This window comes from Furipterus horrens, unplaced genomic scaffold, assembly GCF_987537825.1.
Source record: "Furipterus horrens unplaced genomic scaffold, mFurHor1.1.pri manual_scaffold_2, whole genome shotgun sequence".
In the NCBI taxonomy this organism is placed as follows: Eukaryota; Metazoa; Chordata; class Mammalia; order Chiroptera; family Furipteridae; genus Furipterus; species Furipterus horrens.
The window spans coordinates 21,816,747-21,838,394 of NW_028327172.1; the positions used below are offsets into that span (position 1 = coordinate 21,816,747).

Below are 21,648 nucleotides of genomic sequence, written 5' to 3' on the forward strand. Positions count from 1 at the left end.
TGGTGTGGCTTAGTGGATTGAGTGTTGGCCTGCGAACAAAAGGATCGCGGGTTCAATTCCCAGTCAGGGCACATGCATGAGTTGCAGGCCAGGCCCCCAGCTGGGGGTGTGCAAGAGGCAACCACACATTCATGTTTCTCTCCCTCTCTTTCGCCCTCCCTTCACCTCTCTCTAAAAATAAATAAATAAAATCTTAAAAAGAAAAAGATTTAATCCCTGTCTTTGCTTATTGGGTCTAGTAGATGACAGGCAGCACGAACACTGGCTTTTCGGATTTCATTCTGAGCACTCTTTCATATATAACTTACTAAAACTGCACGTACATTGTTATTCCTTTCGATAGGCAAGGAAACAGAGGCACAGAGAAATTAAATTGCCCAATGCTACCCATCTAGTGAGAAGTCAAGCCAGGATTCGAAAGAATGCAGTCCGGCTCCACAGCCTGAGAGCTATCACACGCATTTTGCAGACCAGGCATCATGATGAGATGCTGGGTATAATACCCAGGCCCTACTGACTTTAAAGCCTTAGACTCAATAGTGGATGATGACGGTATGCATTAATAGAGGCTTGATCTGTCCCTCTCATCCCCAAGAAGCATAAAAAGCCTTAGCTGAGACCTTAGAAAACCTCGATAGATTGATTCCTTATCTCTAAAATATATAAGGCATTTAACATTTAGCATTGCTCCCTAAGATGGCCATTGTGCCTGAACTTAACTGATTGGCAGTCAGGCTTTAAAAGTGAAGAACCCGGACCCACGGCTCCATAATAAAATTCGAAAAGCCGCTCGAAGATTCAAGCAAAAGTTTCCCGCCTCCTAGCTGATAGCAGCCAGGTTAGCAACAGTCTGTCTGGCCTAGGACAGTGACGTCATCACAGGCAATGATCCCGCCCCCTAGTATCGCTTTGCTTCGGCGTCGACCAATAACCGGCGTATCGCGATCTTATCCCCGCCCACTGCCCCGGAAGTTAATACAGAAGCCACACCTCTCTCCTCCACCGGCAGGGGCGCAGCCATTTTAATTCATATCTGAGTGGGCGGTGGCGATTCGTGTTGGTTGTCTGCCTCCGTCGGGCAGGGGGTAACTTTATTGGTTTGGGGGTGGTTTTTAGTTTAATTCTTTTCTAGCTTCACATCACGGGCCAGTTTGCACGTTCTGATTATCTGAGACCATGTCTGGGGACGCAGCCACCGAGCAGGTGAGGAAAGAGTGGTGGGGCCTCGTGGCGACCTCTTCACGTCTGTTTGTCCTGGTTCTCCGGCCATGTTCGCTTGAGGAAGGGATCAGGGGTCTGATGAACCCGGAGGACCGGCTATAGAAGAATTGTGGGAGTGGGAGCAAGATCTGAATGAGGTTTTAAATTATTTTTTTGGCTTCTGTTTTGGGCGTTACTATGAACACATTTGATTTAGACAATAGCCGGGAAGCTGCTTCGTCCAGTTTAGGTTCATGGAACTATTCCGGTTGGATGCCTTTCTTTGATATCATTTGGATGTTATAGAGTGGTTAGGAATTGATTGTTTAAACATGTATTTTCTTTTTTCAAAAAATTAGGCAGTATTCCCTCCACTTCTCCGATATATATTGTACCCAGAAATAGGTTACTAGGCTTGAGAAATAATTTGAGATTAAACTAATCTGGGGAGATAGACTCTAGCCAGAGCGAATGAAGGAAACAGCCTGGGAGTAGAGCATGGTTTTGCTTGGTAAGAGTTAGGAATTTTGTGGTTTTCTCCTACTTCTTCTGTTTGCATATCATTTTCGTTTTACAGCGAGACATATTGCAGAATTTGATAAATCGGAAATGAGAGGTCTCTTTCGGCCACTGTAAATAAAAGCATCTGTTTTAATACTGGATATATGTGTTTAAATATTTAAAAATTTACAACTTTAGGTAGATTTGTTTCTTTTGCTCTTTATTCAGTATTTAGTGAGATAGTGTTTACCTTTTAGTTTGAAAGATGAAACTGATATTTTATAAAAGATATTACTCAATTTGTTTTTCGATTGTTTTGGTATGTTTAGGTAAATAGTTTTTAAAATGGAGGCTAGCTAGTCTGCAGTCCCAATTTCCTGAAATTTCTCATTGCCATAGCAACGAAATACACATTTTCGTTTTCCATGTCCGCAGCTTATAACGTGGAGGTAGCCTGGGTAACTAAATTTCGTAATGTCGGGAATGTTTGGATAGCTGAATTTTGTTTGCTCGTCGATTGATCTCTGTCTTGAAATCTTGGCAATATTTATATTTTATATGATGCCCAAGAATTCGAAGTCTTAAAACGATTATGTTTACCTACCCTTTCTCTGGGCTCATTTTTTTAAATCTGAAAGTCGAGGGAGGGGTAATGTACAGAAGTTTCATTGAAAGTTTCCCAAATTCATTGTTAATTCTTACATTTATCTGAAATTGTAAAGACACTGAAATGTTGCTGTGACCTTGAATATTTCAGAACCTGAGGTGTTTTAAGTGGGAGAAGTTGATGAAAATTTATAGGAAAAAAAATGTCACCCAAGAGTTTTATTGTGCAGTTTAGAACAGAAAAAAAACTAAAAGTGCAAGAATACCGACAGTACAATTCTTTACTTAGAATTAACAGTTGTTAATCATTTTGCCGTATTTTATCTCCCATATGTATTTATTTGAAAGTCAGCGGACACGTATTTAAGCAATCTCATTTTTCAGCATCAGCCCCACATAATTCAGCATTAATGCCTTTATATAACCATCATGCCATTTTCCCATCTAAGAAAATTCGTGCTGTATCATTTCTAAAATCCAGTCCACATTCAAATTTTTGTCCCGAGAATGTGATTCATAGGGTTTGTATTTTTGTTTTGTATCAGAATTTAATCTAGGTTTACATTACATTATTTGGTTACATCTCTTGAATAGTCCCCCTGATTTTTTATCCCATAGGATATTGTCTCTTAGAAGACTACAGGACAGTTTTCTTTTTAGAACTTCTCATTTTCTGGGTTTATATGATTTTGTGTATGCAGTCATTTAACTTGTCCCTTTGTTTTTGTATTTCCTGAAATCTAAACTTAGAGCTTTGGTAACATTTAGGTTATTTTTGTATAGAATACTTTATAACATTACGTTGAAAGGTACTTCATGCTACATGATTCCACTGTTAATTATGTTAAGTTTATCATTTGGTTAGGGTGATAACATTGTATCTGTTCATTCTAAAAGATTATTTTCCCCTTTAGTTATCTGTGGGTTGATACTGTGTTCCTTAGTAACCTTTTACCTAGTTAATCAGTTGATAATCTTTGAATAAATCAGTTATATTGGAGGTGGCAAGTGGTGGTTTTTTTAAAATTCTCATATTCTATCTCTACTTACTGGCTCATATTTTTCTGTAAAGAAGTTTCCTCTTTTTCCTTTCTCCTTTGTAAAGATACTGTATTATTAAACTTTAACTGAAATGGTAATTAAAAGCTACCTTAAAGAGCGACATCATTAAAATTATGAATGAACTAGCTTGCTTTATTATATATAAAACAACAGTCAGTGAAAATTTAGAGGGAAAGAGGAGTGCCTGAAATGATAGACAAGAAAAATAAATTAAATAAAAGTGAATAATAAGGAAAAAATCAAAACCACTCTGAATCATGGATTTGCTTTGGAAAGATATCAAGGGATGGGATTGATAAAGAACCTTTTAAGATAGGAAGTGTAGGTTTCTTTTAGCCTTTTAGCGTTGAAGCTTAAAAAATACTTGCTGAATAAACCTTTATTAGGTTTATTTGTTACTTAGAAATATAGGTGGTCATTTCTTGGTACTGAATCTCTAGATTTGTGCTTTTTGAAAGAGGGAAATTATTGTAGACAACCAAAATCACTGCTAAGGTTTATTGTAAAATGTAAAAAAAAATTTTTAAAAAATTTTTTGATTCTTAGAAACAATGATTTGTTGTTCCACTTATTGATGCATTCATTGGTTGATTCTTTTGTGCCCTGACTGGGGATGGAACCTGCAACCGTGGCCTATCAGAGGATGCTCTTAACTGAGCTACCCAGTCAAGACCTATTGTGAATTTTTTTACTATTTTTAAATATTTTATTTTATTGATTTATGGTATTAACAGTTGTCCCAGTTTTTCCCGCTTTGCTCCCCTCCACCTCCCCAACTCCCTCAGGCAATCCTCCCACCATTGTTCATGTCCTTGGGTCATGTGTATAATAAGTTCTTTGGATACTCCATTTCCTATTGTACTTAACATCCCTGTGGCTATTCTGTAACTACCTGTTTATACTTCTTAATCCCATCACCTCTTCACCCATTCCCGGAAGTCCCCCTCCCATTTGACATTCTTCAAAACTGCATCCATAATTCTGACTGTTCTTTGCTTAGTTTGTTTTCTCAGAAATTTTTTTACTCTTGTAAGGAAGTTCCATTTTGCAGTGGTTGTGGGTATTCTTCTGGAGCTTCATGTTTAATGTGATACTAGTTTAGTAGTGACAAAAGTGTGTGCATATAGTTTTCCCCTGCAGCCCCCCCCCAAAAAAAACTGGTTCCTGTGTAGAATTATGGCTATATTTTTAGTTTGTAGATTTTTTTTGAACTTCATTCACCTTTTGATCTCATTGTTTCTTAGCTCTGTTTTGCCTTGTGCACTACTACCAACAACATTTAGTAGGTTGGGGTCCCTCTAACTGGCTTTGAGCTTGGGTGCTGCCTTATTTATTGTTGCAGCTTAACCCAGGAAACACTGTTTCATACTTACAGGTGTTCAGTAAATGGATGAATTTGGACCAGCGCTATATGTGATACATTACAAATTCTCAAATAATTTAATCTTTTGAGAAAGCAAGTATACGTATAATTAATATAAAATAAAATAATTGGGGCACGAGAGTTGGGTGGTTTCTAAAGTTTTGTTGGATGAGAGGAGGGAGAAAAATGGGTTAGGCCAACTCAATTCATGAGAACATTTAATTCCCTAAAATGTTTCTTCATTCTTATCTTTTTGAAATAAGACTTTACTTTTTAAACAATCTGTAGCTTATCCAAAAATTAGGAAAGGCTAAAATATAAACAAGATTATTCTCACTTTTGGAAAATGTCATGACTTGAAGCACAAATATATTGCCATTAGTTCTTCAAAAGGGAGGTTTGGGGCCATAAATCAGTGCTTTTGGTGAAAAATATGTTTGTGAAGATACAGAAAATGTGAAAAATATGTTGTTATATACTTATTAGTGAGGAAAGAAAGATGAAACACCCACAATACTGAAACCTGAAGCCTGGTCAATTTGGGGAGATAATTATTAGTACTTATTAGCAGTTAGGAGGTAACTGAAGTGTCAAACAATATTTTTCCTTTTTCTGTTTTTTTAAGGATTGTATTTATTTTTAGAGAGAGGGGAAGGGAGGGAGAAAGACAGGGAGAGAAACATCAATGTGTGGTTGCCTCTTGTGCGCCCCCAACTGGGGGCCTGGCCTGCAACCCTGGCATGTGTCCTGACTGGGAATTGAACTGGCAGCCCTTTGGTTTAAAACAGGCAGGCACCCAACCCACTGAGCCACACCAGCCAGGGCACCAAACAACTTTAAAGCCGAAGTGGATATGTGTGGGTGTGAGAAAGAGAGATGGAAGGGGCCAAAGTATGTATGTTAGATGATGCTTTGTTTGCACCCACTTATTTTTATGTTTTTAACAATAGCATATTTCTGTAAAAGCCTTTATTACTTTTTCCCCCTCCTGTTTTAAATATTTAGTATAACAATTTTGGGCAGGTGAATTTGATTAGGTCTTTACTGTAAATGTTTATTGAGAAAACTGTACTATACAGAATATTTGGGAATGATTGTGTCTAAGAAAGATTGATCTGTTTACAGAACTCTCGGTTTTCCCTTAGAGGTGTAGAGAAGTACTCTCAGGAGAGGTTGCATTCTTTCAGCATTAGGATTATAGGAGTTTCAGGGAATACAGGAGTTGACATCCTGCATAGACCTTCTGGGAGAGCAAAATCTGTATTCAGATGTTTGTACATATTAAGTGGACCACAGCCAAAAACAATTCATAGTTTTAGCTCTTCTGCAATTGTCCCTGAATTTATTTCTTTTTAGGCTAGACCCAGCCATGAATTTGAGTCTTTTTGTTTTGCTGTATTGATGTGAGAATTGATCTAAAAAGGGGTCGGGCAAATATTTAAAACTATTTTTAGATTAATAGGTAGTTTATAATAAGCAGTAAGTACTGCATAAAGCCAGTGTGGCAAAACTATGTCCTAATTGATGTTTTTCTGATGTTTCACTTAGTTTACCTAGTGAATTAAGAGCTTGGCTACTCTTGGTCTAAAGAAGCCACATTTTTTAAATTCTAAAAGATTAAGATTTTTATTTGTACTTTGTAGCTATTTGTTTCCTCGGGGATTGAATAAGCCAATACAGTAAGTATAATTAGTTGGACCAGTAACCTTTAACCTATTTTTTTCCCTAAGTTTTTGAATTGTTTACATGTTTAGTATATTTTTAGTTTTTGGAAAGGTTGAAGGGATTATATATATGCAGGATACATACTCTGATTCATAACAGAAAGTCATCTAATAGAGTTCTGTTGCACTGGTAAAGGTACACAGGACTCAACTGACGTCATGACACTAGTCACATCAAGTACTTTCTTCTCTAGGCACATGAACTGGCTCATTTAGGACTGTACTTGAACATGCTGTTGCAGAGTGCTACCTTGGTCTGCATACTTTTAATTTTGAAAAAAGGTTAACTATCAAGAGAGACTTCGAATGTATAATACACCTTACACAGTTTTCTTAATGCTTTAGCAAAGAAAAAATTAGAATGACTTAGGCCTAATGCCACTTTTATTTTTAAAGGAAAACAGCATTTGGAAAAGGTTTATTTACAGAACAGATATATTAGGTAGTGTTTCTCAGCATGGGAGTCCATGGTCCATTGCATCACAATCACTTAGATGCTTTATAAAAATATAGGTGTCTGCACTGCAATTTCAGACATACTATAACAGATTCTGTAAGTGAGGCTTGTAATATTCATTTGCAACAGGTACCATGGGTGATTTTTATGTAAATAAAAGCTTGCAAACCAGTTAGATAGGGATTGAAGACACCTGGACCTTAAAAGTTGTTTTTGAATACATTTTTTTTGTCTTCTTTTGTTTGTTTTTCTTTTTCTCCTTTTGTTTTTTCTTTTTTGTATATTTCATTCTTATTATTTTTCTTGAGTACATTTTTTGGTAAAATGAGTGGAGAAAGAAATTGCAGATCCTTTTAAGAGTATTTTGCTGATTTTCCTCCCTCTACTATAGTTAGTCAGCCATTACCCTTAGCAGTGGAAAATACTCATAAAACCAGGTATGAGACTCATTTCTGCTTCTGCTGGTCATGGTTAAGAGCTTATATGGATTTAAATCCTTTACCATTCCCCCCATCCCATCCCATCCCATCCCATACTTTAGACATTTATCACTTGGGTTAAACTTTCACTGATCTGTATTTTAATTTAATTTTTGTATGACCTCTAGCATAACACCCTCTCCATTTTCCACAAAAATAGACAACTAGAGAAATAGGACTACCTTTTTTTTTTTTTTTTTTTTTCTGTCCAGGGTTTACTTCCCTAGTGGGAATGGGAAGAAAACATTAGATTATTCTTTCTATCACAAATTTACTAGTTTGTCACTTCTTTCCCTCCCTCAATTAGCAACTTCCTAATGTAAATGAGCTGCCATATAGAAAGTCTTTGCAGTTTCACTGAAGCTTGAGTCGTAGTTTTGCAGGGTCTACATGACACATTCCACAATTATATGGAAACGCTATTAAAAATGCTTTTCCTTTTTCCAGATTCATAACTAGTTTTATAGCCATATCTTCCAAAATAATATATTGCAGTAGACTGAAACAAAAAGCATATCATGTTTTCAATTCAGACAGACAATAAGGAATCACCCCAAAGTGTAAAGCAATGCTATTGTTTTCACTAATTTTTGTTTGGGGAAATATTTTGAAATAATGAGTTGATTTTAAAATGAATTAATTTACTTTTTAAATTTTTAATATAATTTTGATAGAAATAACCCACGTTTTTATTTTTTATTTTCATTATTTTGTTGTTCCACTTATTTGTATATTCACTGGTTGATTCTTGTATACAGGGATTGAACCTGGAACCTTGGTGTATCAGGACAATGCTCCAAGGAACTGAGCTACCTGGCCAGAGCAGAAATAACCCACATTCTTAAAAAAATATTTTTGTCTTCTCAGTATTTAAGAATGCAAAGTCATTCTTTACAAAAAGTTTGAGAATTTTTGAAATATTTCATGGGGCCTGTGAAGCCAGGGTCTTAATTTCAATTTCTCTGAGTTAGCTTCACATAACAAACGAAAGGTTAGGCACAGAAAGTGAAAAGGACTTTTACTATTCAATAATTAAGGTAACCCAAGTAAAATTGGTCAAAGGAATAGACAGTTTTCCCAAGATAGACAAGTGGCCAACAAGAAAATGCTGAACTTTGTTAGTCATCAGGGAAATGCAGATCAAAACCACAATAAGATACCATTTCACAGCCACTAGGATGGTTATAATCATCAAAAAGACAGGCCCTGGCCTAGTTGATAAGTTGGGTGGTGCACTATTCTGTACACCAAAAGATTTCAGGTTCGCTCCCCAGTTAGGGGCACACGGGAGACAACCAGTCCAAGTCTCTCTCTCTCTCTCTCTCTCTCTCTCTCTCTCTCTCTCTCTCTCTCTCTCTCTGTCTCAGTCTCTCTCTCTCTCTCTCTCTCTCTCTCTCTCTCTCTCTCTCTCTGTCTCTCTCTCTCTCTCCTCTCTCTCTCTCTGTCTCTCTCTCTCCTCTCTCTCAGAGGTGTAAAGCAAATGTTTACAGTTGCATAAGCTTGATTACAGTACTTTAAGTTTTGAAAACTTTTTATGAAGATATTTTATGGTTTGAAAAAATAAACTGAGAAATAAAAATACACTGAAACCAAAAAGTCAGCTACTTATTCTTTACAATTGCTGTTTTAAGATCTTATATGGTCCTGATGTGATCTGTACTGCAAGGGTTTTTTTTTCTCCCTACAATTATGCTCTCATGTTTCAGTTGCCAGATATGGCACTTTATATAAATTCAATATCCGATTTTAGGAATTCAGTGAAGTACCTTCAAACACCTTTCTAATGCAGAAACATTCTTATCTAAGTTTCATATCTTACTGTCATACGTCTTTTGAACTGAATGGTTTTCACCATGGCTTCAGGAAACTATGGTATCAAGTCAGAAACAATAGAAGGAACAAAAAAGAGAATATATTAAAAAAATAAAGATCTTTTATTCTCATGACAAATTTGAGGATGAGAACAGGGCAGAGGTTTACAGCAGATTTCCATAAAGCCAGCACAAATTCATAAAGACCTAAAGAGGAAAGAAAACAAGCTGCTTCTTAAAAGAATACTCTCAATGAAAGGTCCCTGAATCCTTAGAAATCTGTTAGGACTACTTCTGTTAGACTCTGACCACCTCTAATCATTAACTTTTTCAAGTGACACGTTGTTGACTTGACTTTGGGAAATGAACACAATACAATATGCAGATGATGTATTTAAGAACTGTACACCTGAAATATGTATTATTTTATTAGCCAATGTCACCCCAGTAAATTCAATAAAAGTAAAATAAAATAGACCCAGGTAGGTCAGTTTGGTTAGTGTCATCCCCAGGTTGCAGGTTCCATCCTGTCAGGGCACATAAAAGAATCGACCACTGTATGCATAAATAAGTGAAAGAACAAATCTATGTTCCTCTCTTTCTAAAACTTAAAAAAAAAAAGATAATGGAATTATACTTCATTCCAAAGGCAAAAGCTAGATTTCAGTAGAGTTTCTTATAGTAATAAGTCTTGGGACCTGTAAGCATGGGACAGCTCTTTTGCTATAGTAAGCAGAGTTCTGAACTCATTCCATTATCAATAGGCACTGGAAACTTGCCAGGAGTTTTTGTTGTTTTTTAGAGAGGGGAAATGAGGGAGAAAGAAGAGGAGAGAAATATCAAATGGGTGGTTGCCTTTCACATGCACTTCACTGGGGACTTGGCCTGCAACCCAGGCATATGCCCTGACTGGGAATTGAACCAGCAACTCTTTGGTTCACAGGCTGGCGCTCAATCCACTGTGCCACACCAACTAGGGCCAGAAGCTTTCTTAAAGTGACCTATTCCTCTGCTCTGTTAACTTGATTCAGGAAGTAATAATACAACCCCATTCCTTAAGAAGGTGCAGGCTCCTTGTGGATACTCACTGTTGTTTTTAATTTTCCTTGGCCCTATAGCAATATGGTAACCAGGCCAGAAAACAAAGATGTAGGGTTGTTGGCTACCCACGTGGTCATACCTGTGAGGATGAATGACTTTATTGTGTGAAGTAAATGTGTCCATAATGACCAGAGTATACTTTGGGTCATTTTGGTTAGCTTCCATTGTTAATTAATGCACTTGATTGATAATATAGATTACTTTATGAGCATTTAACATCTTTAGCCAAAGGAAAATTATTTAGAGGTGTAACAGATTCTGAAGAGCTGCATCATGGTTCTGCAGTTTCGTGTAATTTAATTATATTTCTTATTATGAAATGGGGTTATTAATTACTTAATAAGTGATGATTAAGGCCTGACAAATGGTTTTATATCTGATCTCCAACATGCTTTGCATGGGTCCTTAGATCCGTAGTAACCCCTTCCTCCAGGTGTCTGGATAGAATTTTCACAGGTCTCTTAACTCAAGTTGAGCCTTTCCTTTAACCATGAATATAGGCAGGAAACAACACTAGTAACCTTAGAAACAGCTGTGATTGGAACATAAACATTCAACATATTGTTGCACTTAGCACTAGACTTGCCACTGAATCTTGTTATTTAATGTATTAAGTAGCTGTTACTATATAAAACTTGGTTTTAAAAATATTTCAATAAAATTGCTTTCCTTTGAAGTCCGTCTTAGTTTGTGTATTTAAAGACATTATTCTGCCCAGGCTGGAGTGGCTCAGTGGGTTGAGTGCCCGCTGGAGAACCTAAAAGTCGCTGGTTCAGTTCCCTTCCCCATCAGGGTACATGCCTGGGTTGCAGGCAGGTCTCTGGTTGGGGGCCTGTGAGAGGTGGCCAGTCGATATTTCTCTTGCACACCAGTGTTTCTCTTCCTCTCTTCCTCTCTCCTTTCTGCCTCTCTAAATAAATACAATCTTTTTAAAAATGCATTATTTTGGGAAAAGGTCCGTAGGCTTCACATAGAACTTCACTGGAAGGCTCTGTAGAGGCACCAAGAAAGGTTAGGAAGCCCTCGAAAACCGAGGTATTCAACTGAGGCTGTATATTAGAACAACCTGGAGAGTTCTGTTGTTTTTTTTAAAATAGTGATGTTCCAGTCCCCTAGGGATTCTGATTTAATTGATCAATATGGGGGGACGGGGGCAGAGCTTGCTTATCTTTAAATCCAGTTTTCCCTAGTTGATTCTAGTGTGCTCCCAGGGTTGAGATCACTAAAGTAAAGCTTTATTTTAGTAAGGAGACATTATACTTTCTGTTGCAATTATGGTGATCAGATATTAGATGCTATCTTCTGAATTTTCCCTGTTCTTTTACAGATTGTGGTATGTATTATCTGGTGGGTTAATTTTCAGCAAGTGATCTTCCAGTGATTTGCTCTCCCTTTAGGCTGCTTTGAAACATTAATTGTTAACTTTGATTGACTAAAGCAATTCAAGTATAGATTAGCCTGTTTTTTAGTTCCTAATTTAAACATTGTATCAGATTAACTTATTTTATTAACATAGTTGGTATCTTACAAATTGTGATTCTAGTTTATTTAAAATATTTAAAAAATATTTTCTCTTTAAAAGATTTTATTTATTTTTAGAGAGAGAAGAAGGGAGGGAGAAAGAGAGGGAAACATCATTATGCAAGAGAAACATTAATCAGTTGCCTCTCTATTGCCCCCAGTGGGGGACCTGGCTGCAACCCAGGCATGTGCCTAGACCAGAATCGAGGACCATGCCCAACCCACTGAGCCATACCAGCCAGAGCTATTTAAAATATTTTTGAGGTTTTTTCCAAAAGTAAACCCTTTTGAAAGAAGTCTCTTTTGTTGTATCCCAGGTGTCCTTCATCAGTGTCTTAGCACATACTAGGCACTGAGCAAATATTTCTCAGGTGAAAAGTAAAAATTCAAACACCAGAAAAGTATACAGTGTAAAGTAAGTGTGTGTATTTGTGTGTCTCCCAGCCTACCCTCACTTTTTAAAAAAGCCATGTTGCTAACCATAGACCTGTTCTTCTTGCTGAGATTACAAATTTTATAATATTAAGTTTTCAGGCATGATTATTAAAATTATTTATAGTTTTATCCAATAATAAATAATCTAGTAGCCAACTATTTTGTATACATGTGCAGAAGGACACCTTTCCAGAAGTGGAATTCAGGGTCAGATTCATATTAAATTTTGACCAGTATTACTACTTGCCCCTGCCAACAATATGAGAATGTCTGTTTCTATATAAATACAATGCAGTGTTAATTGTAAAACACTTTTGGTTGCTGTTTTATGGATTATATTTGTATTTCTGTTGAACTTTTTAAGTTCATTTTTTCCCTTTTTTCTAGGAACTGTTTGAATACATAGGCTTTCTTTTTTAAGTTGCTGGGCTTTTACTGACTAGATTTTTATTATATATTAATAAATTTCACTACTTTGCCAGTGTGTTGGATTTTTTAAGTTTGTCTTTTGACTTTTATTATGATCTTTTTTGACAGAAATGTAAACTTCATGAATTAAGTTCTCTTTTTACAAAGGCTTCTGAAGAGCCTTTCCCTTGCAGAGCTAAATTTCAGTGTGTTTTTCTCTAGTTTTTTTGTTTGTTTTGATTTGTTTTTTGAAGATTTTATTCATTTTTAGTGAGAGGGTAGGGAGGGAGAAAGAGAGGGAAAGAAATAATCCATGTGCGAGAGAAATACTGACCAATTAGTTGCCTCTTGCATGCCCCCAACTGGGGACCTGGCCCACAATCCAGGCATGTGCCTTGACCGGGACTTGAACCAAGGACTTTCCAGTTCGCAATTAGATGCCAAGTCCACAGAGCCACACCAACCAGGGCTCTTGTTGTTTCATGTGTTTTTGTTTTTAACGTTTAAGTCTTTGAGCTACCTGAGTTTTACTTTGGTAGAAAGGGTAAAATAGAAATTCAGCTTTATTTTGACAAAATTGACTTCATAGTTATTCTTTTTTTTTTTTTTTTTTAATTGCATTTCTCTGGGTGATATTGATTAATAAAATTACATAGGTTTCATCATTTATATACTGTATTTTATGTTTACCACCCCAAGTCAAGTCTCCTTCCATCACCATTTATCTTCCCTTTACCCTCTTCTATTGACTGCAGTTTATTTTAACAGATGACAGTAGTTATATTCTAACATCATACTTTGAATCATCCACCATTCTGCTTTGAAATATCTTTATTATTTGCTAATTTTCCATGTACTATTCTCTTTCTGAACCAGCCTGATTTGGTAACTGGTTTGTACCCATTACCAAACTGTTTAACTATGCCATTTTATGTTTTAAGATGTGAGTGGGGCCAGGAGGAGTCCTTCAGTAAACTTTTCCAGGTTTAGTATCTTGGGCAAGCTACTTACAAAGCTCTTATATATTAGTAAAAAGTAACTTTGATACAAAATTGCATTAGTCTTTAAAAGCATATTTCCTTTCTAAATGTATATTTATTAGCGATAGAAGCTATTCTGTTTTAAAGAAAAAGTATACTTTTTCCTAAATATAAGACTTAAAATTTTCCCAACTTGTGTTTTGACAGAATTGTTCTATGAGATATTAATTGCCACTAAAAAGGAAAGGAGAAAAGAAAGGTGGTAGAAAGCAATGCTTTCCTCTATCCCCTCTTGAATATTATTAATGTGTAGCATCATATTAATAGATTTCCAGAAGTCCTGTGAAAAGGCAACATGAAACTTTGTATAAATTAACATTTATTTGACTTACTGAGTATCACTTTCTTTTTGGTGGTACATAGTAGTATTACCAACAACATGTGTTCATGCATTAGGTACTAGCCATAATTAAAATTATATTTCTAGCCCTGACCAGTGTAGCTCAGTTGGTTGGGCATTATCCCGCAAAGTGAAAGGTCACTGGTTTGATTCCTGGTCAGGGCACATGCTTGGGTTGTGGGTTCTGTCCCCAGCTGGGGCATGTGTAAGAGGCAGCTGATAGATGGTTCTCTCATGCATAGGTATTTCTCTCCCTCTCTTTCTCCCTATCTTCCCCTATTTATTCTCTCTAAGAATAAATAAAATCTTTAGGGAAAAAAACAGATTTTATTTCTATAATAAAAATAAAACTACCTTATTAAAGGGTTTAGAAAATAAAAAGAAAGTGGGGAGGGGAATCACATACTTCCATTATCTATCATCCACATGACCGCTAAACATTTTAGTACAATCTTTTAAATCTCTTATATTGCAGATTTATTTTATAGTTTTCATTATGATGTATATAAAATTTTTGAGTCGTGTTTTTAAAACTTTTACATCAAAATAAAATTTTCTTGTCATTTCATGCTTTCTCTGTGACTCAGAATGAATGTACTATAGCAGTGTTTCTCAAAATTGGTTCTGTGACCCTGTGGGATCTTAAAACTTTTAGAGGATCTGTGAGTTTAAATTGTTTTAATAAATTAAGGTATTATTTGCCTTTTTTCATTCTTATGAGTACAGTGGAATTATGTGATATCATAGATTGAATGCAGAATCAAATACAAAAATCCAGCTACATTTTTAAAAGACATTAAACAAATGGGTAAATATGTAAAATGGATATTCTCATTGAATTTTAATAGTTGTTTTTCATTAAAATGTTACGCATGTTAATAAACTTTATTTGAACATAAATGAAGAAATAGTTAACATTTTTCTCAGTTTCAGTTTCTAATATGGTAAATATTAAAATAGACCGCATAAAATAAACAAAAGCTTTGGCATAATCACTAATTTTTCAGAATAGAAAAAGGGTCCTGAGACCACAAGATTTGAGAACTGCTGTTCTAAAGTATTTAATATAAAAGATGGGTTTGTTTAAATTTTAAAATGTCTTTTAAAAGTTTGCGATTACTTGATTATGTTTTTTATCCAGTTGACTTAACATATAGGTTACAGAAAATACAGTCTTCTTTTATAAGAGGACATTTTTATGCCTTGTATTGTGATATTGTATCCAAGGACTGTTAATGTGCTTGAATTAAATTAGGTGTGAGATTTTTAAAACAGTAACTTGAGTTTGTTACTTTCTTTCCCTAGGCAGCTGAGTATGTCCCAGAGAAGGTGAAGAAAGCCGAAAAGAAATTAGAAGAGAATCCATACGACCTTGACGCTTGGAGCATTCTCATTCGAGAGGCACAGGTTTAGTGATAATAGGATTACATTTCCTTCTCTATGGGTCCAATCACACTACTTGGTTCTGCAGTGAATATTCTCATAATCCTAACATTGTAAATGCTGTTTATTGGTTTTCAATTTTAGAATCAACCTATAGACAAAGCACGGAAGACTTATGAACGCCTTGTTGCCCAGTTCCCCAGTTCTGGCAGATTCTGGAAACTGTACATTGAAGCAGAGGTTAATATTTTATTTTATTTTTCTTATATAGCATCTGATGGGAATTGTAGCATACACTATAGTGGTAAAAACAAGTTAGGAACATAGATAGCACAACTCAGACAAGGAGGATTTAAAATGTCTCTTGCCTTTATTTTGTAAAATAGGTATGAAGGAGTAATTAAAATGAATTTTTGAAATTTGGGTCTTTACAAGCTGATGATTGTTGCATTTTGCAGTTGCAACAACATTAAAACAGTTTCAATGGTATTGGAGTGCTTTAGCCTTTTATTTACTTGTCATGTGTCAATTTATTGCCTCCTGTGTCATTTATTTAGAACTCATTTTTCTTTTTATTCCTGTTTACAAAAATATGAACTACCGGTATTATAAACAAATACAGAAATGTTAACTTAGTTTCATAGGGTATTTTGACTGTCTGGTGAAATGAAACATTTAGATGAACAGTTATTTCAGATTTTAATTTTGTGAAAATACATGGTTTGTCAATGAATGTAAGCACTTCAATAATTTAAAGAAGATTTTTTTTTCTGTAGGAAAAAGTTTACATTATACAGGAATAAGCTAATGTGACTTAAATCTATGTGATCATAACTTACATCACGATACTTTTTAAAAATTGCTTTCTAACTGTCTTGATGTTTGAAATCAGGCATGTTCATTTTAAAAAGTAAGAACCCTATTCTTAATTATGATTAGAAGGGAATGTTCATTTTTGAAGACTGCAATTAGCAGTCAAGAAGATAATAAAATGTTAATGTGTTGATAACAATTGGCACCAAGTAATCATTTTTCAGGTTATAAATTAATGGGATCAAAGGGGTGAGATGAGCATAATTCGTACCCACATTAAGCTAAAAATGATATCCATTTCTTTTTGTAACTTATGAAGCATTATTTTGAATATTAATTTTTTAATATAAATTCTCAACATAAGTACACTGCAGCCTCATCATATTTTCCTGAAATTTGATAACATGTGGGTCTGTTTCGGACCTATTCAAAGGGCTTTAGTCATCAGCGATACTGAACAGACTTCAGCACAGCACAGTGTTGCTACCTGTGATGTGTGCCTCAGTGGACTCAACCCATAGCAGCTTTAAGTGGAGGCTACAGTGTACCCATTGTGTTTGTGGTATAGTTTGTATTGTATTTCTTTGGGAGGGGGAGAATTTTTGGACAATAGCAGGAACATTGTGTGTGTGGGTTAAATATTTTGTATGTGGTTGTATATGTGATATGTGTGTTTGTATGTTTGTTGTGTGGAGTCTGGTTGTGGTTTTGGCCCAGGACCATGTCCTTATGGTTTTATCACTTATCCTTTGGGACCATTTCTTTCCTTTTATCATCAGAGTAGACTGGCACGAAATTCACCAGGTGAGTGAATAGGTCTGACTGAAGTATGCTGAAGCCAGCGCTGCTTTGTAATACTCATTAAAGCAAGGAACCTGAATCACCTGTACTTGGTCTGCATCCATTTGACTTTACAAACACAGCTTATGTGCAAACTCGTCAGAAATTAATGTTATTGCTATATAATAGTTTTGTATAATGAAGTAGTACTTTCTAAATTTCATAAATTTTCTGTTTCTCAAATATTCAGTTATTAATGTGTTTTATTATAGCATAAGTTAAACTGAGATCGGCAATTAGCTATTCCATTTTGTAAGTATACACACAATGAGTCTCTTTCCCCCATTGCCTAACTAAAACTATGACTGCATTTTAATAAGAGTTCTCAGAGTTCTAAGACAGACCAGATATTATTCCAAGGAGCTGCAAGTATCAGACTCAGAGCTGCTAGCAGTTGCCTGATTTAGTTGGTAATGTTTGCAATTATTTTATATACACAAACACACACACACATATGCATGTATGTATAAAACATTTTTGAGAAAAAATTCTAAATGTGTATTTTGTAAAATTTGTATTTCTGGTGTAGGGGTTAAGATGTTAAATTCACTCTTGATTTCAAAAATGCATATCCTGAGCTATGTTCTTCTCTCTTCTGGTTTGCTCTATTTTTTTAATTTTCACATTTTGTACTTTGTTTAGCCTGTGAGAGGTAAAATTTTCTTTGGTCATATTACCCAATGTGGCCTTTAATATTTGTGGTGAGGCACATAATCTATTCATAATACATTAAAATCTAAAATAATAAGAATGTCTTTACATCAAGGTGTAGTACTAACCATGTATGCATAACATCCTGTATGCACTCAAGAAAATAAAGTTTTGTTGATACATTTGTTGTAACTCAGTACTTCATGGTGGGAAAATTATAATGTTTATTTATGTTCAGCTATAAACCAACTTGTATGAATCCAAATACATTTAGTTCTTCTCTAATAGAAAATACATATACCTTTCGTGACAAGAGATGATTTGCTTCCACAGAGAAATTTCTTGTTAATCCTACTTAAGATCATAGTGACATAAAAAGGTTTCTTTTTTTGTTTAAGTTTGAAATCTCAATTGCAAATGGGAGCGTATTACAAATAATTCTTAGTAAAAAAGTTAATGACACTAGTTTGATAATTTAAATATTTGCCAGTGTGTCAGCCTTTGTCATATCACTGAGCATTTAGCAAATACCTGGCTACTTGAGTAAAATTTGAGCTTTAAAATACCATCTTTAATTCATTACATATTTTTATTTTTTTGCTAAGGCACAGAAAGTGTCGGTGCTAAAATTCTATTGTTTCAATGAAAGGAAATCTAGAACCAGCATATCTGTATTTATGATATATGGTTTCAAAATTAAGGCAGATTACTTGAGTGTTGTATATACTCCACAGTCACGTGCCACGTGATGCCATTTCAGTGTGGCAGATTACATATGCAGTGGCAGTATGTCACATAGCCGGGGTGCATCTGGGTTTGTGTAAGTGTATTCTGATGTTTGCACAATGACAGAATTGCTGAACAATGCGTCTCTCAGAAAGTATTTCTGTTGTTCCCTGACCAGTGTGGCTCGGTGGGGCAATGTCCTGCAAAGCAAAAGGGCTCCGGTTCAATTCCCTGTCAGGGCACATGCCTGGATTGCAGGTTTGTTTCCTGGGTGGAGTACATACCAGAGGCAATCAGTGGAGTTTCTCTCTTGCATCGATATTTCTCTCCCTGTCTTTCTCCCTCCCTTCCCCTCTCTCTAAAGATAGATAAAATAAAATCTAAAAAAAGGAAAAGAAAGCATGCCTGTCCGTTAAGCAGTTCATGACTGTATAGCCTTCACATTTTGCCTCAGGTACGTGAAAGATAATTGCTTTACTCTTGAATTCTGAAACTGGTGCTTTACATGATTTAACTATCATAACAATTGTATGACTTTTCTTAGAGTGTTATAGTTATCAAATACATAGTTTAATTGTTATGAAAATATGTTTGCTGCCGGTTAGTTTTAAAATAAACATTTTAATACATCTGTAGCGTTTGGTTGATGTATAGATGTTTTAAATCTACATGCAGTATATTTTTTAGTTTTAAGAAATGTAAGTTTTTTAACACTAGAAGTAAATGGAATATTCCATCAGAGCCTCAGTGCTCTTTTTATTTTTCAGAGTTTCTTTATTTTTAGAGGAGAAGGGAAGGAAGGGGAGAGAAGAAACATCAATATGAGAGACAAACATCGATCGGTTGCCTCTCTCACGTGCCCTGACCGAGGACTGAACCCACAACTTAGTCATGTGCCCTGACTGGGAACCTTTTGCTTTATGGAATGACACCCAACCAACTGAGCCTCACTGGTCAGGGCTCAATGTTCTTTAAAGAACCACTTTTTAGAGTGATCAGGATTGCTATCACAAAACTGAAAAAATTTATTGTTTTGCCATGTATACTTTTTCCCAGTTGTGACTACAGCTTTTCCTGTGGCTCGGTAGTTAGTGTTACAGCATGTAAGGTACAATATCTTATTGTTAGGAGTAATTTGTTTTGAATTGGGGCACATTTATAATAAATTTTCCTATGAAAGGATGTTTTTTATTGGTAGCTGAAGGAAAAATGAAGATAATCCTACTGTCTGAAACTAATTCTTTAATAAACGTATAGAGAATTGATTGCTCTTTTAAAATGTTTAAAAACAAATACTTTTTAAAATAAGATAATGGGTTATGAGGTATACATTTTCAAAATAACCTTTCTCTGAAAAAATGACTTAAAAATACCTTTTTTCTTGGAAAATGGAAGTGAACTCAGGATGGAACATGAGTGAACTAAACTGAAATAAACTTCTCTACTGTCTTTACTGTTTTAATGCCTCTAAATAGCAGTTTAAACTGTATTATGTTTTGTATATGCTGGGCAATATGACTTTAAAATGCAGATAAAATTATTGCATTATTATAAATTATATTATTTTCCATTCTTTGGCTTGCAGTCTTTTTTTTTTTTTTTTTAATTGTACTATTTTCCTATAGATCTGCTCTTTCCTGTTTGTAATAAATGTTGGTCCATGTCCGTGTGATTATTCAGACCATACTCTAAAACATAATATGCTCTGTAGTTTCGTAAATGCATGTTATAATGTAGTACAGGGGGGTGTATAAGAAAATACGAATTACTTGCAAACACAGAACTGAGTGCTTTGAAAACAAAGGAAATACTTTGATGTTTACTACTGTAAGTAGTAAACGTCCACTTTCAGTTTTATTACAGTGTCTTATCTATTTTCCCTTCTGTTGTGTTATAGATGCTGAGGTGTTGTCATTTCTAACATGGTCTACACATTTTTTCCCTTGAGAGCCTTTTCTCTTCACCCAAGGCACTGCATAGTAAAACTATTTGCAAAAGGATATAGTTAATTTAGATAACAAATTTCTTTTTTTTTAAGTCTTGTTTTCTATTCTTTATGTCTTGTAGGTAGGTTATTATTTTATGTGAAAGGTAGGCATTTATTTTTAAGCAGAACTTTGCACTAATCCACCTGATTGCCTTTATCTTTCTCAACTTCATAAAGCAAAATTATAATCTTTGCCATCACTGATAAACATACTAAAAAATATGATCATCTTTTTCTCCTTCAAAGACTTAAATTTGTAACCCAGCCTCTTTGTATTCTATTTTTGTATGAGTAATAAGAGTTTATGGTATATTCTGAAAATGTGGAAAAGGCATCTCAAATCAGATTTTAATAAACAGTACGTACATTCTAAAATTTGTTTTAGAACTAAAAGGACTGCTTGATCATGCAATTTGCAGTTTCCTTGTGGGTAGTGTTTTAGCCTAAATTGAGAATTTATGGAATAACAATACTTAATATACAATACCTAATAGTTTTTAAAAATTACTGGACATTGTTTGGTTTTTTAAAATTATTTGTTCATTTATTTATATTTAGAGAGAGGGGAAAGGAGAAAGAGAGGGAGAGAAACATCAATGTGTGGTTGCCTCTCTCTCGAGCCCCCAACTGGGGACCTGATGTGTAACCTAGTCATGTGCTCTGACTGGGAATCGAACCAGCGACACGTGGCTTGCAGGCCGGTGCTCAATCCACTGAGCTACAGTAGCCAGGGCCTGGACATTGTTTTCAATAAGGTTACAGGAGATTATTTTGGTATATTATCCCTTAACGCCAATCTCAGGAGTCATTAAAATATGCTCCAGTATACCATCAATGAATAAACAAACATGTATAAGGCCTCATAATAATTCAGTTATAAACTTAACATATTTGGGCGTAGAACTAATCCTAACAGGGAAAAAAAGACTTAGGGTGCCCTGCATTTTTTGGTTTTACTTGAGCATAGGGGAACCGGGTGGCAATTGACTTTCTCTTAAAAAACAAAACTACCCCTTTAGTCAAGAAGACTCAACTATTTTCTAATGGGTTCATTGCGGGATATTTTTGTTGCATGTATGCTTTCAACTTGCAAGCAGCTATTCCTTTTGAATGAGTGGTTCAAGGCACTTCCAAGAAATGAAGATGTCTAAAATAATGCCAGTGATATCTGTTAAAAGCTGTACTTCTAAATGTGCACAA

General features: G+C 35.2%; 1 protein-coding gene across 1 annotated transcript in view; it reads left to right on the top strand.

Moving 5' to 3' along the window:
• The first annotated feature begins 996 nt into the window (after positions 1-996).
• CSTF3 (cleavage stimulation factor subunit 3) overlaps positions 997-21,648 on the top strand; it is a 70,624-nt gene continuing 49,972 nt past the window's right edge. Inside the window, exons 1-3 of the mRNA XM_090262905.1 lie at positions 997-1,203; positions 15,354-15,455; positions 15,576-15,671. Of these exons, the coding sequence (XP_090119031.1) occupies positions 1,177-1,203; positions 15,354-15,455; positions 15,576-15,671 (225 nt within the window). The 5' untranslated portion in view covers positions 997-1,176. The remainder of the gene's footprint in view (positions 1,204-15,353; positions 15,456-15,575; positions 15,672-21,648) is intronic.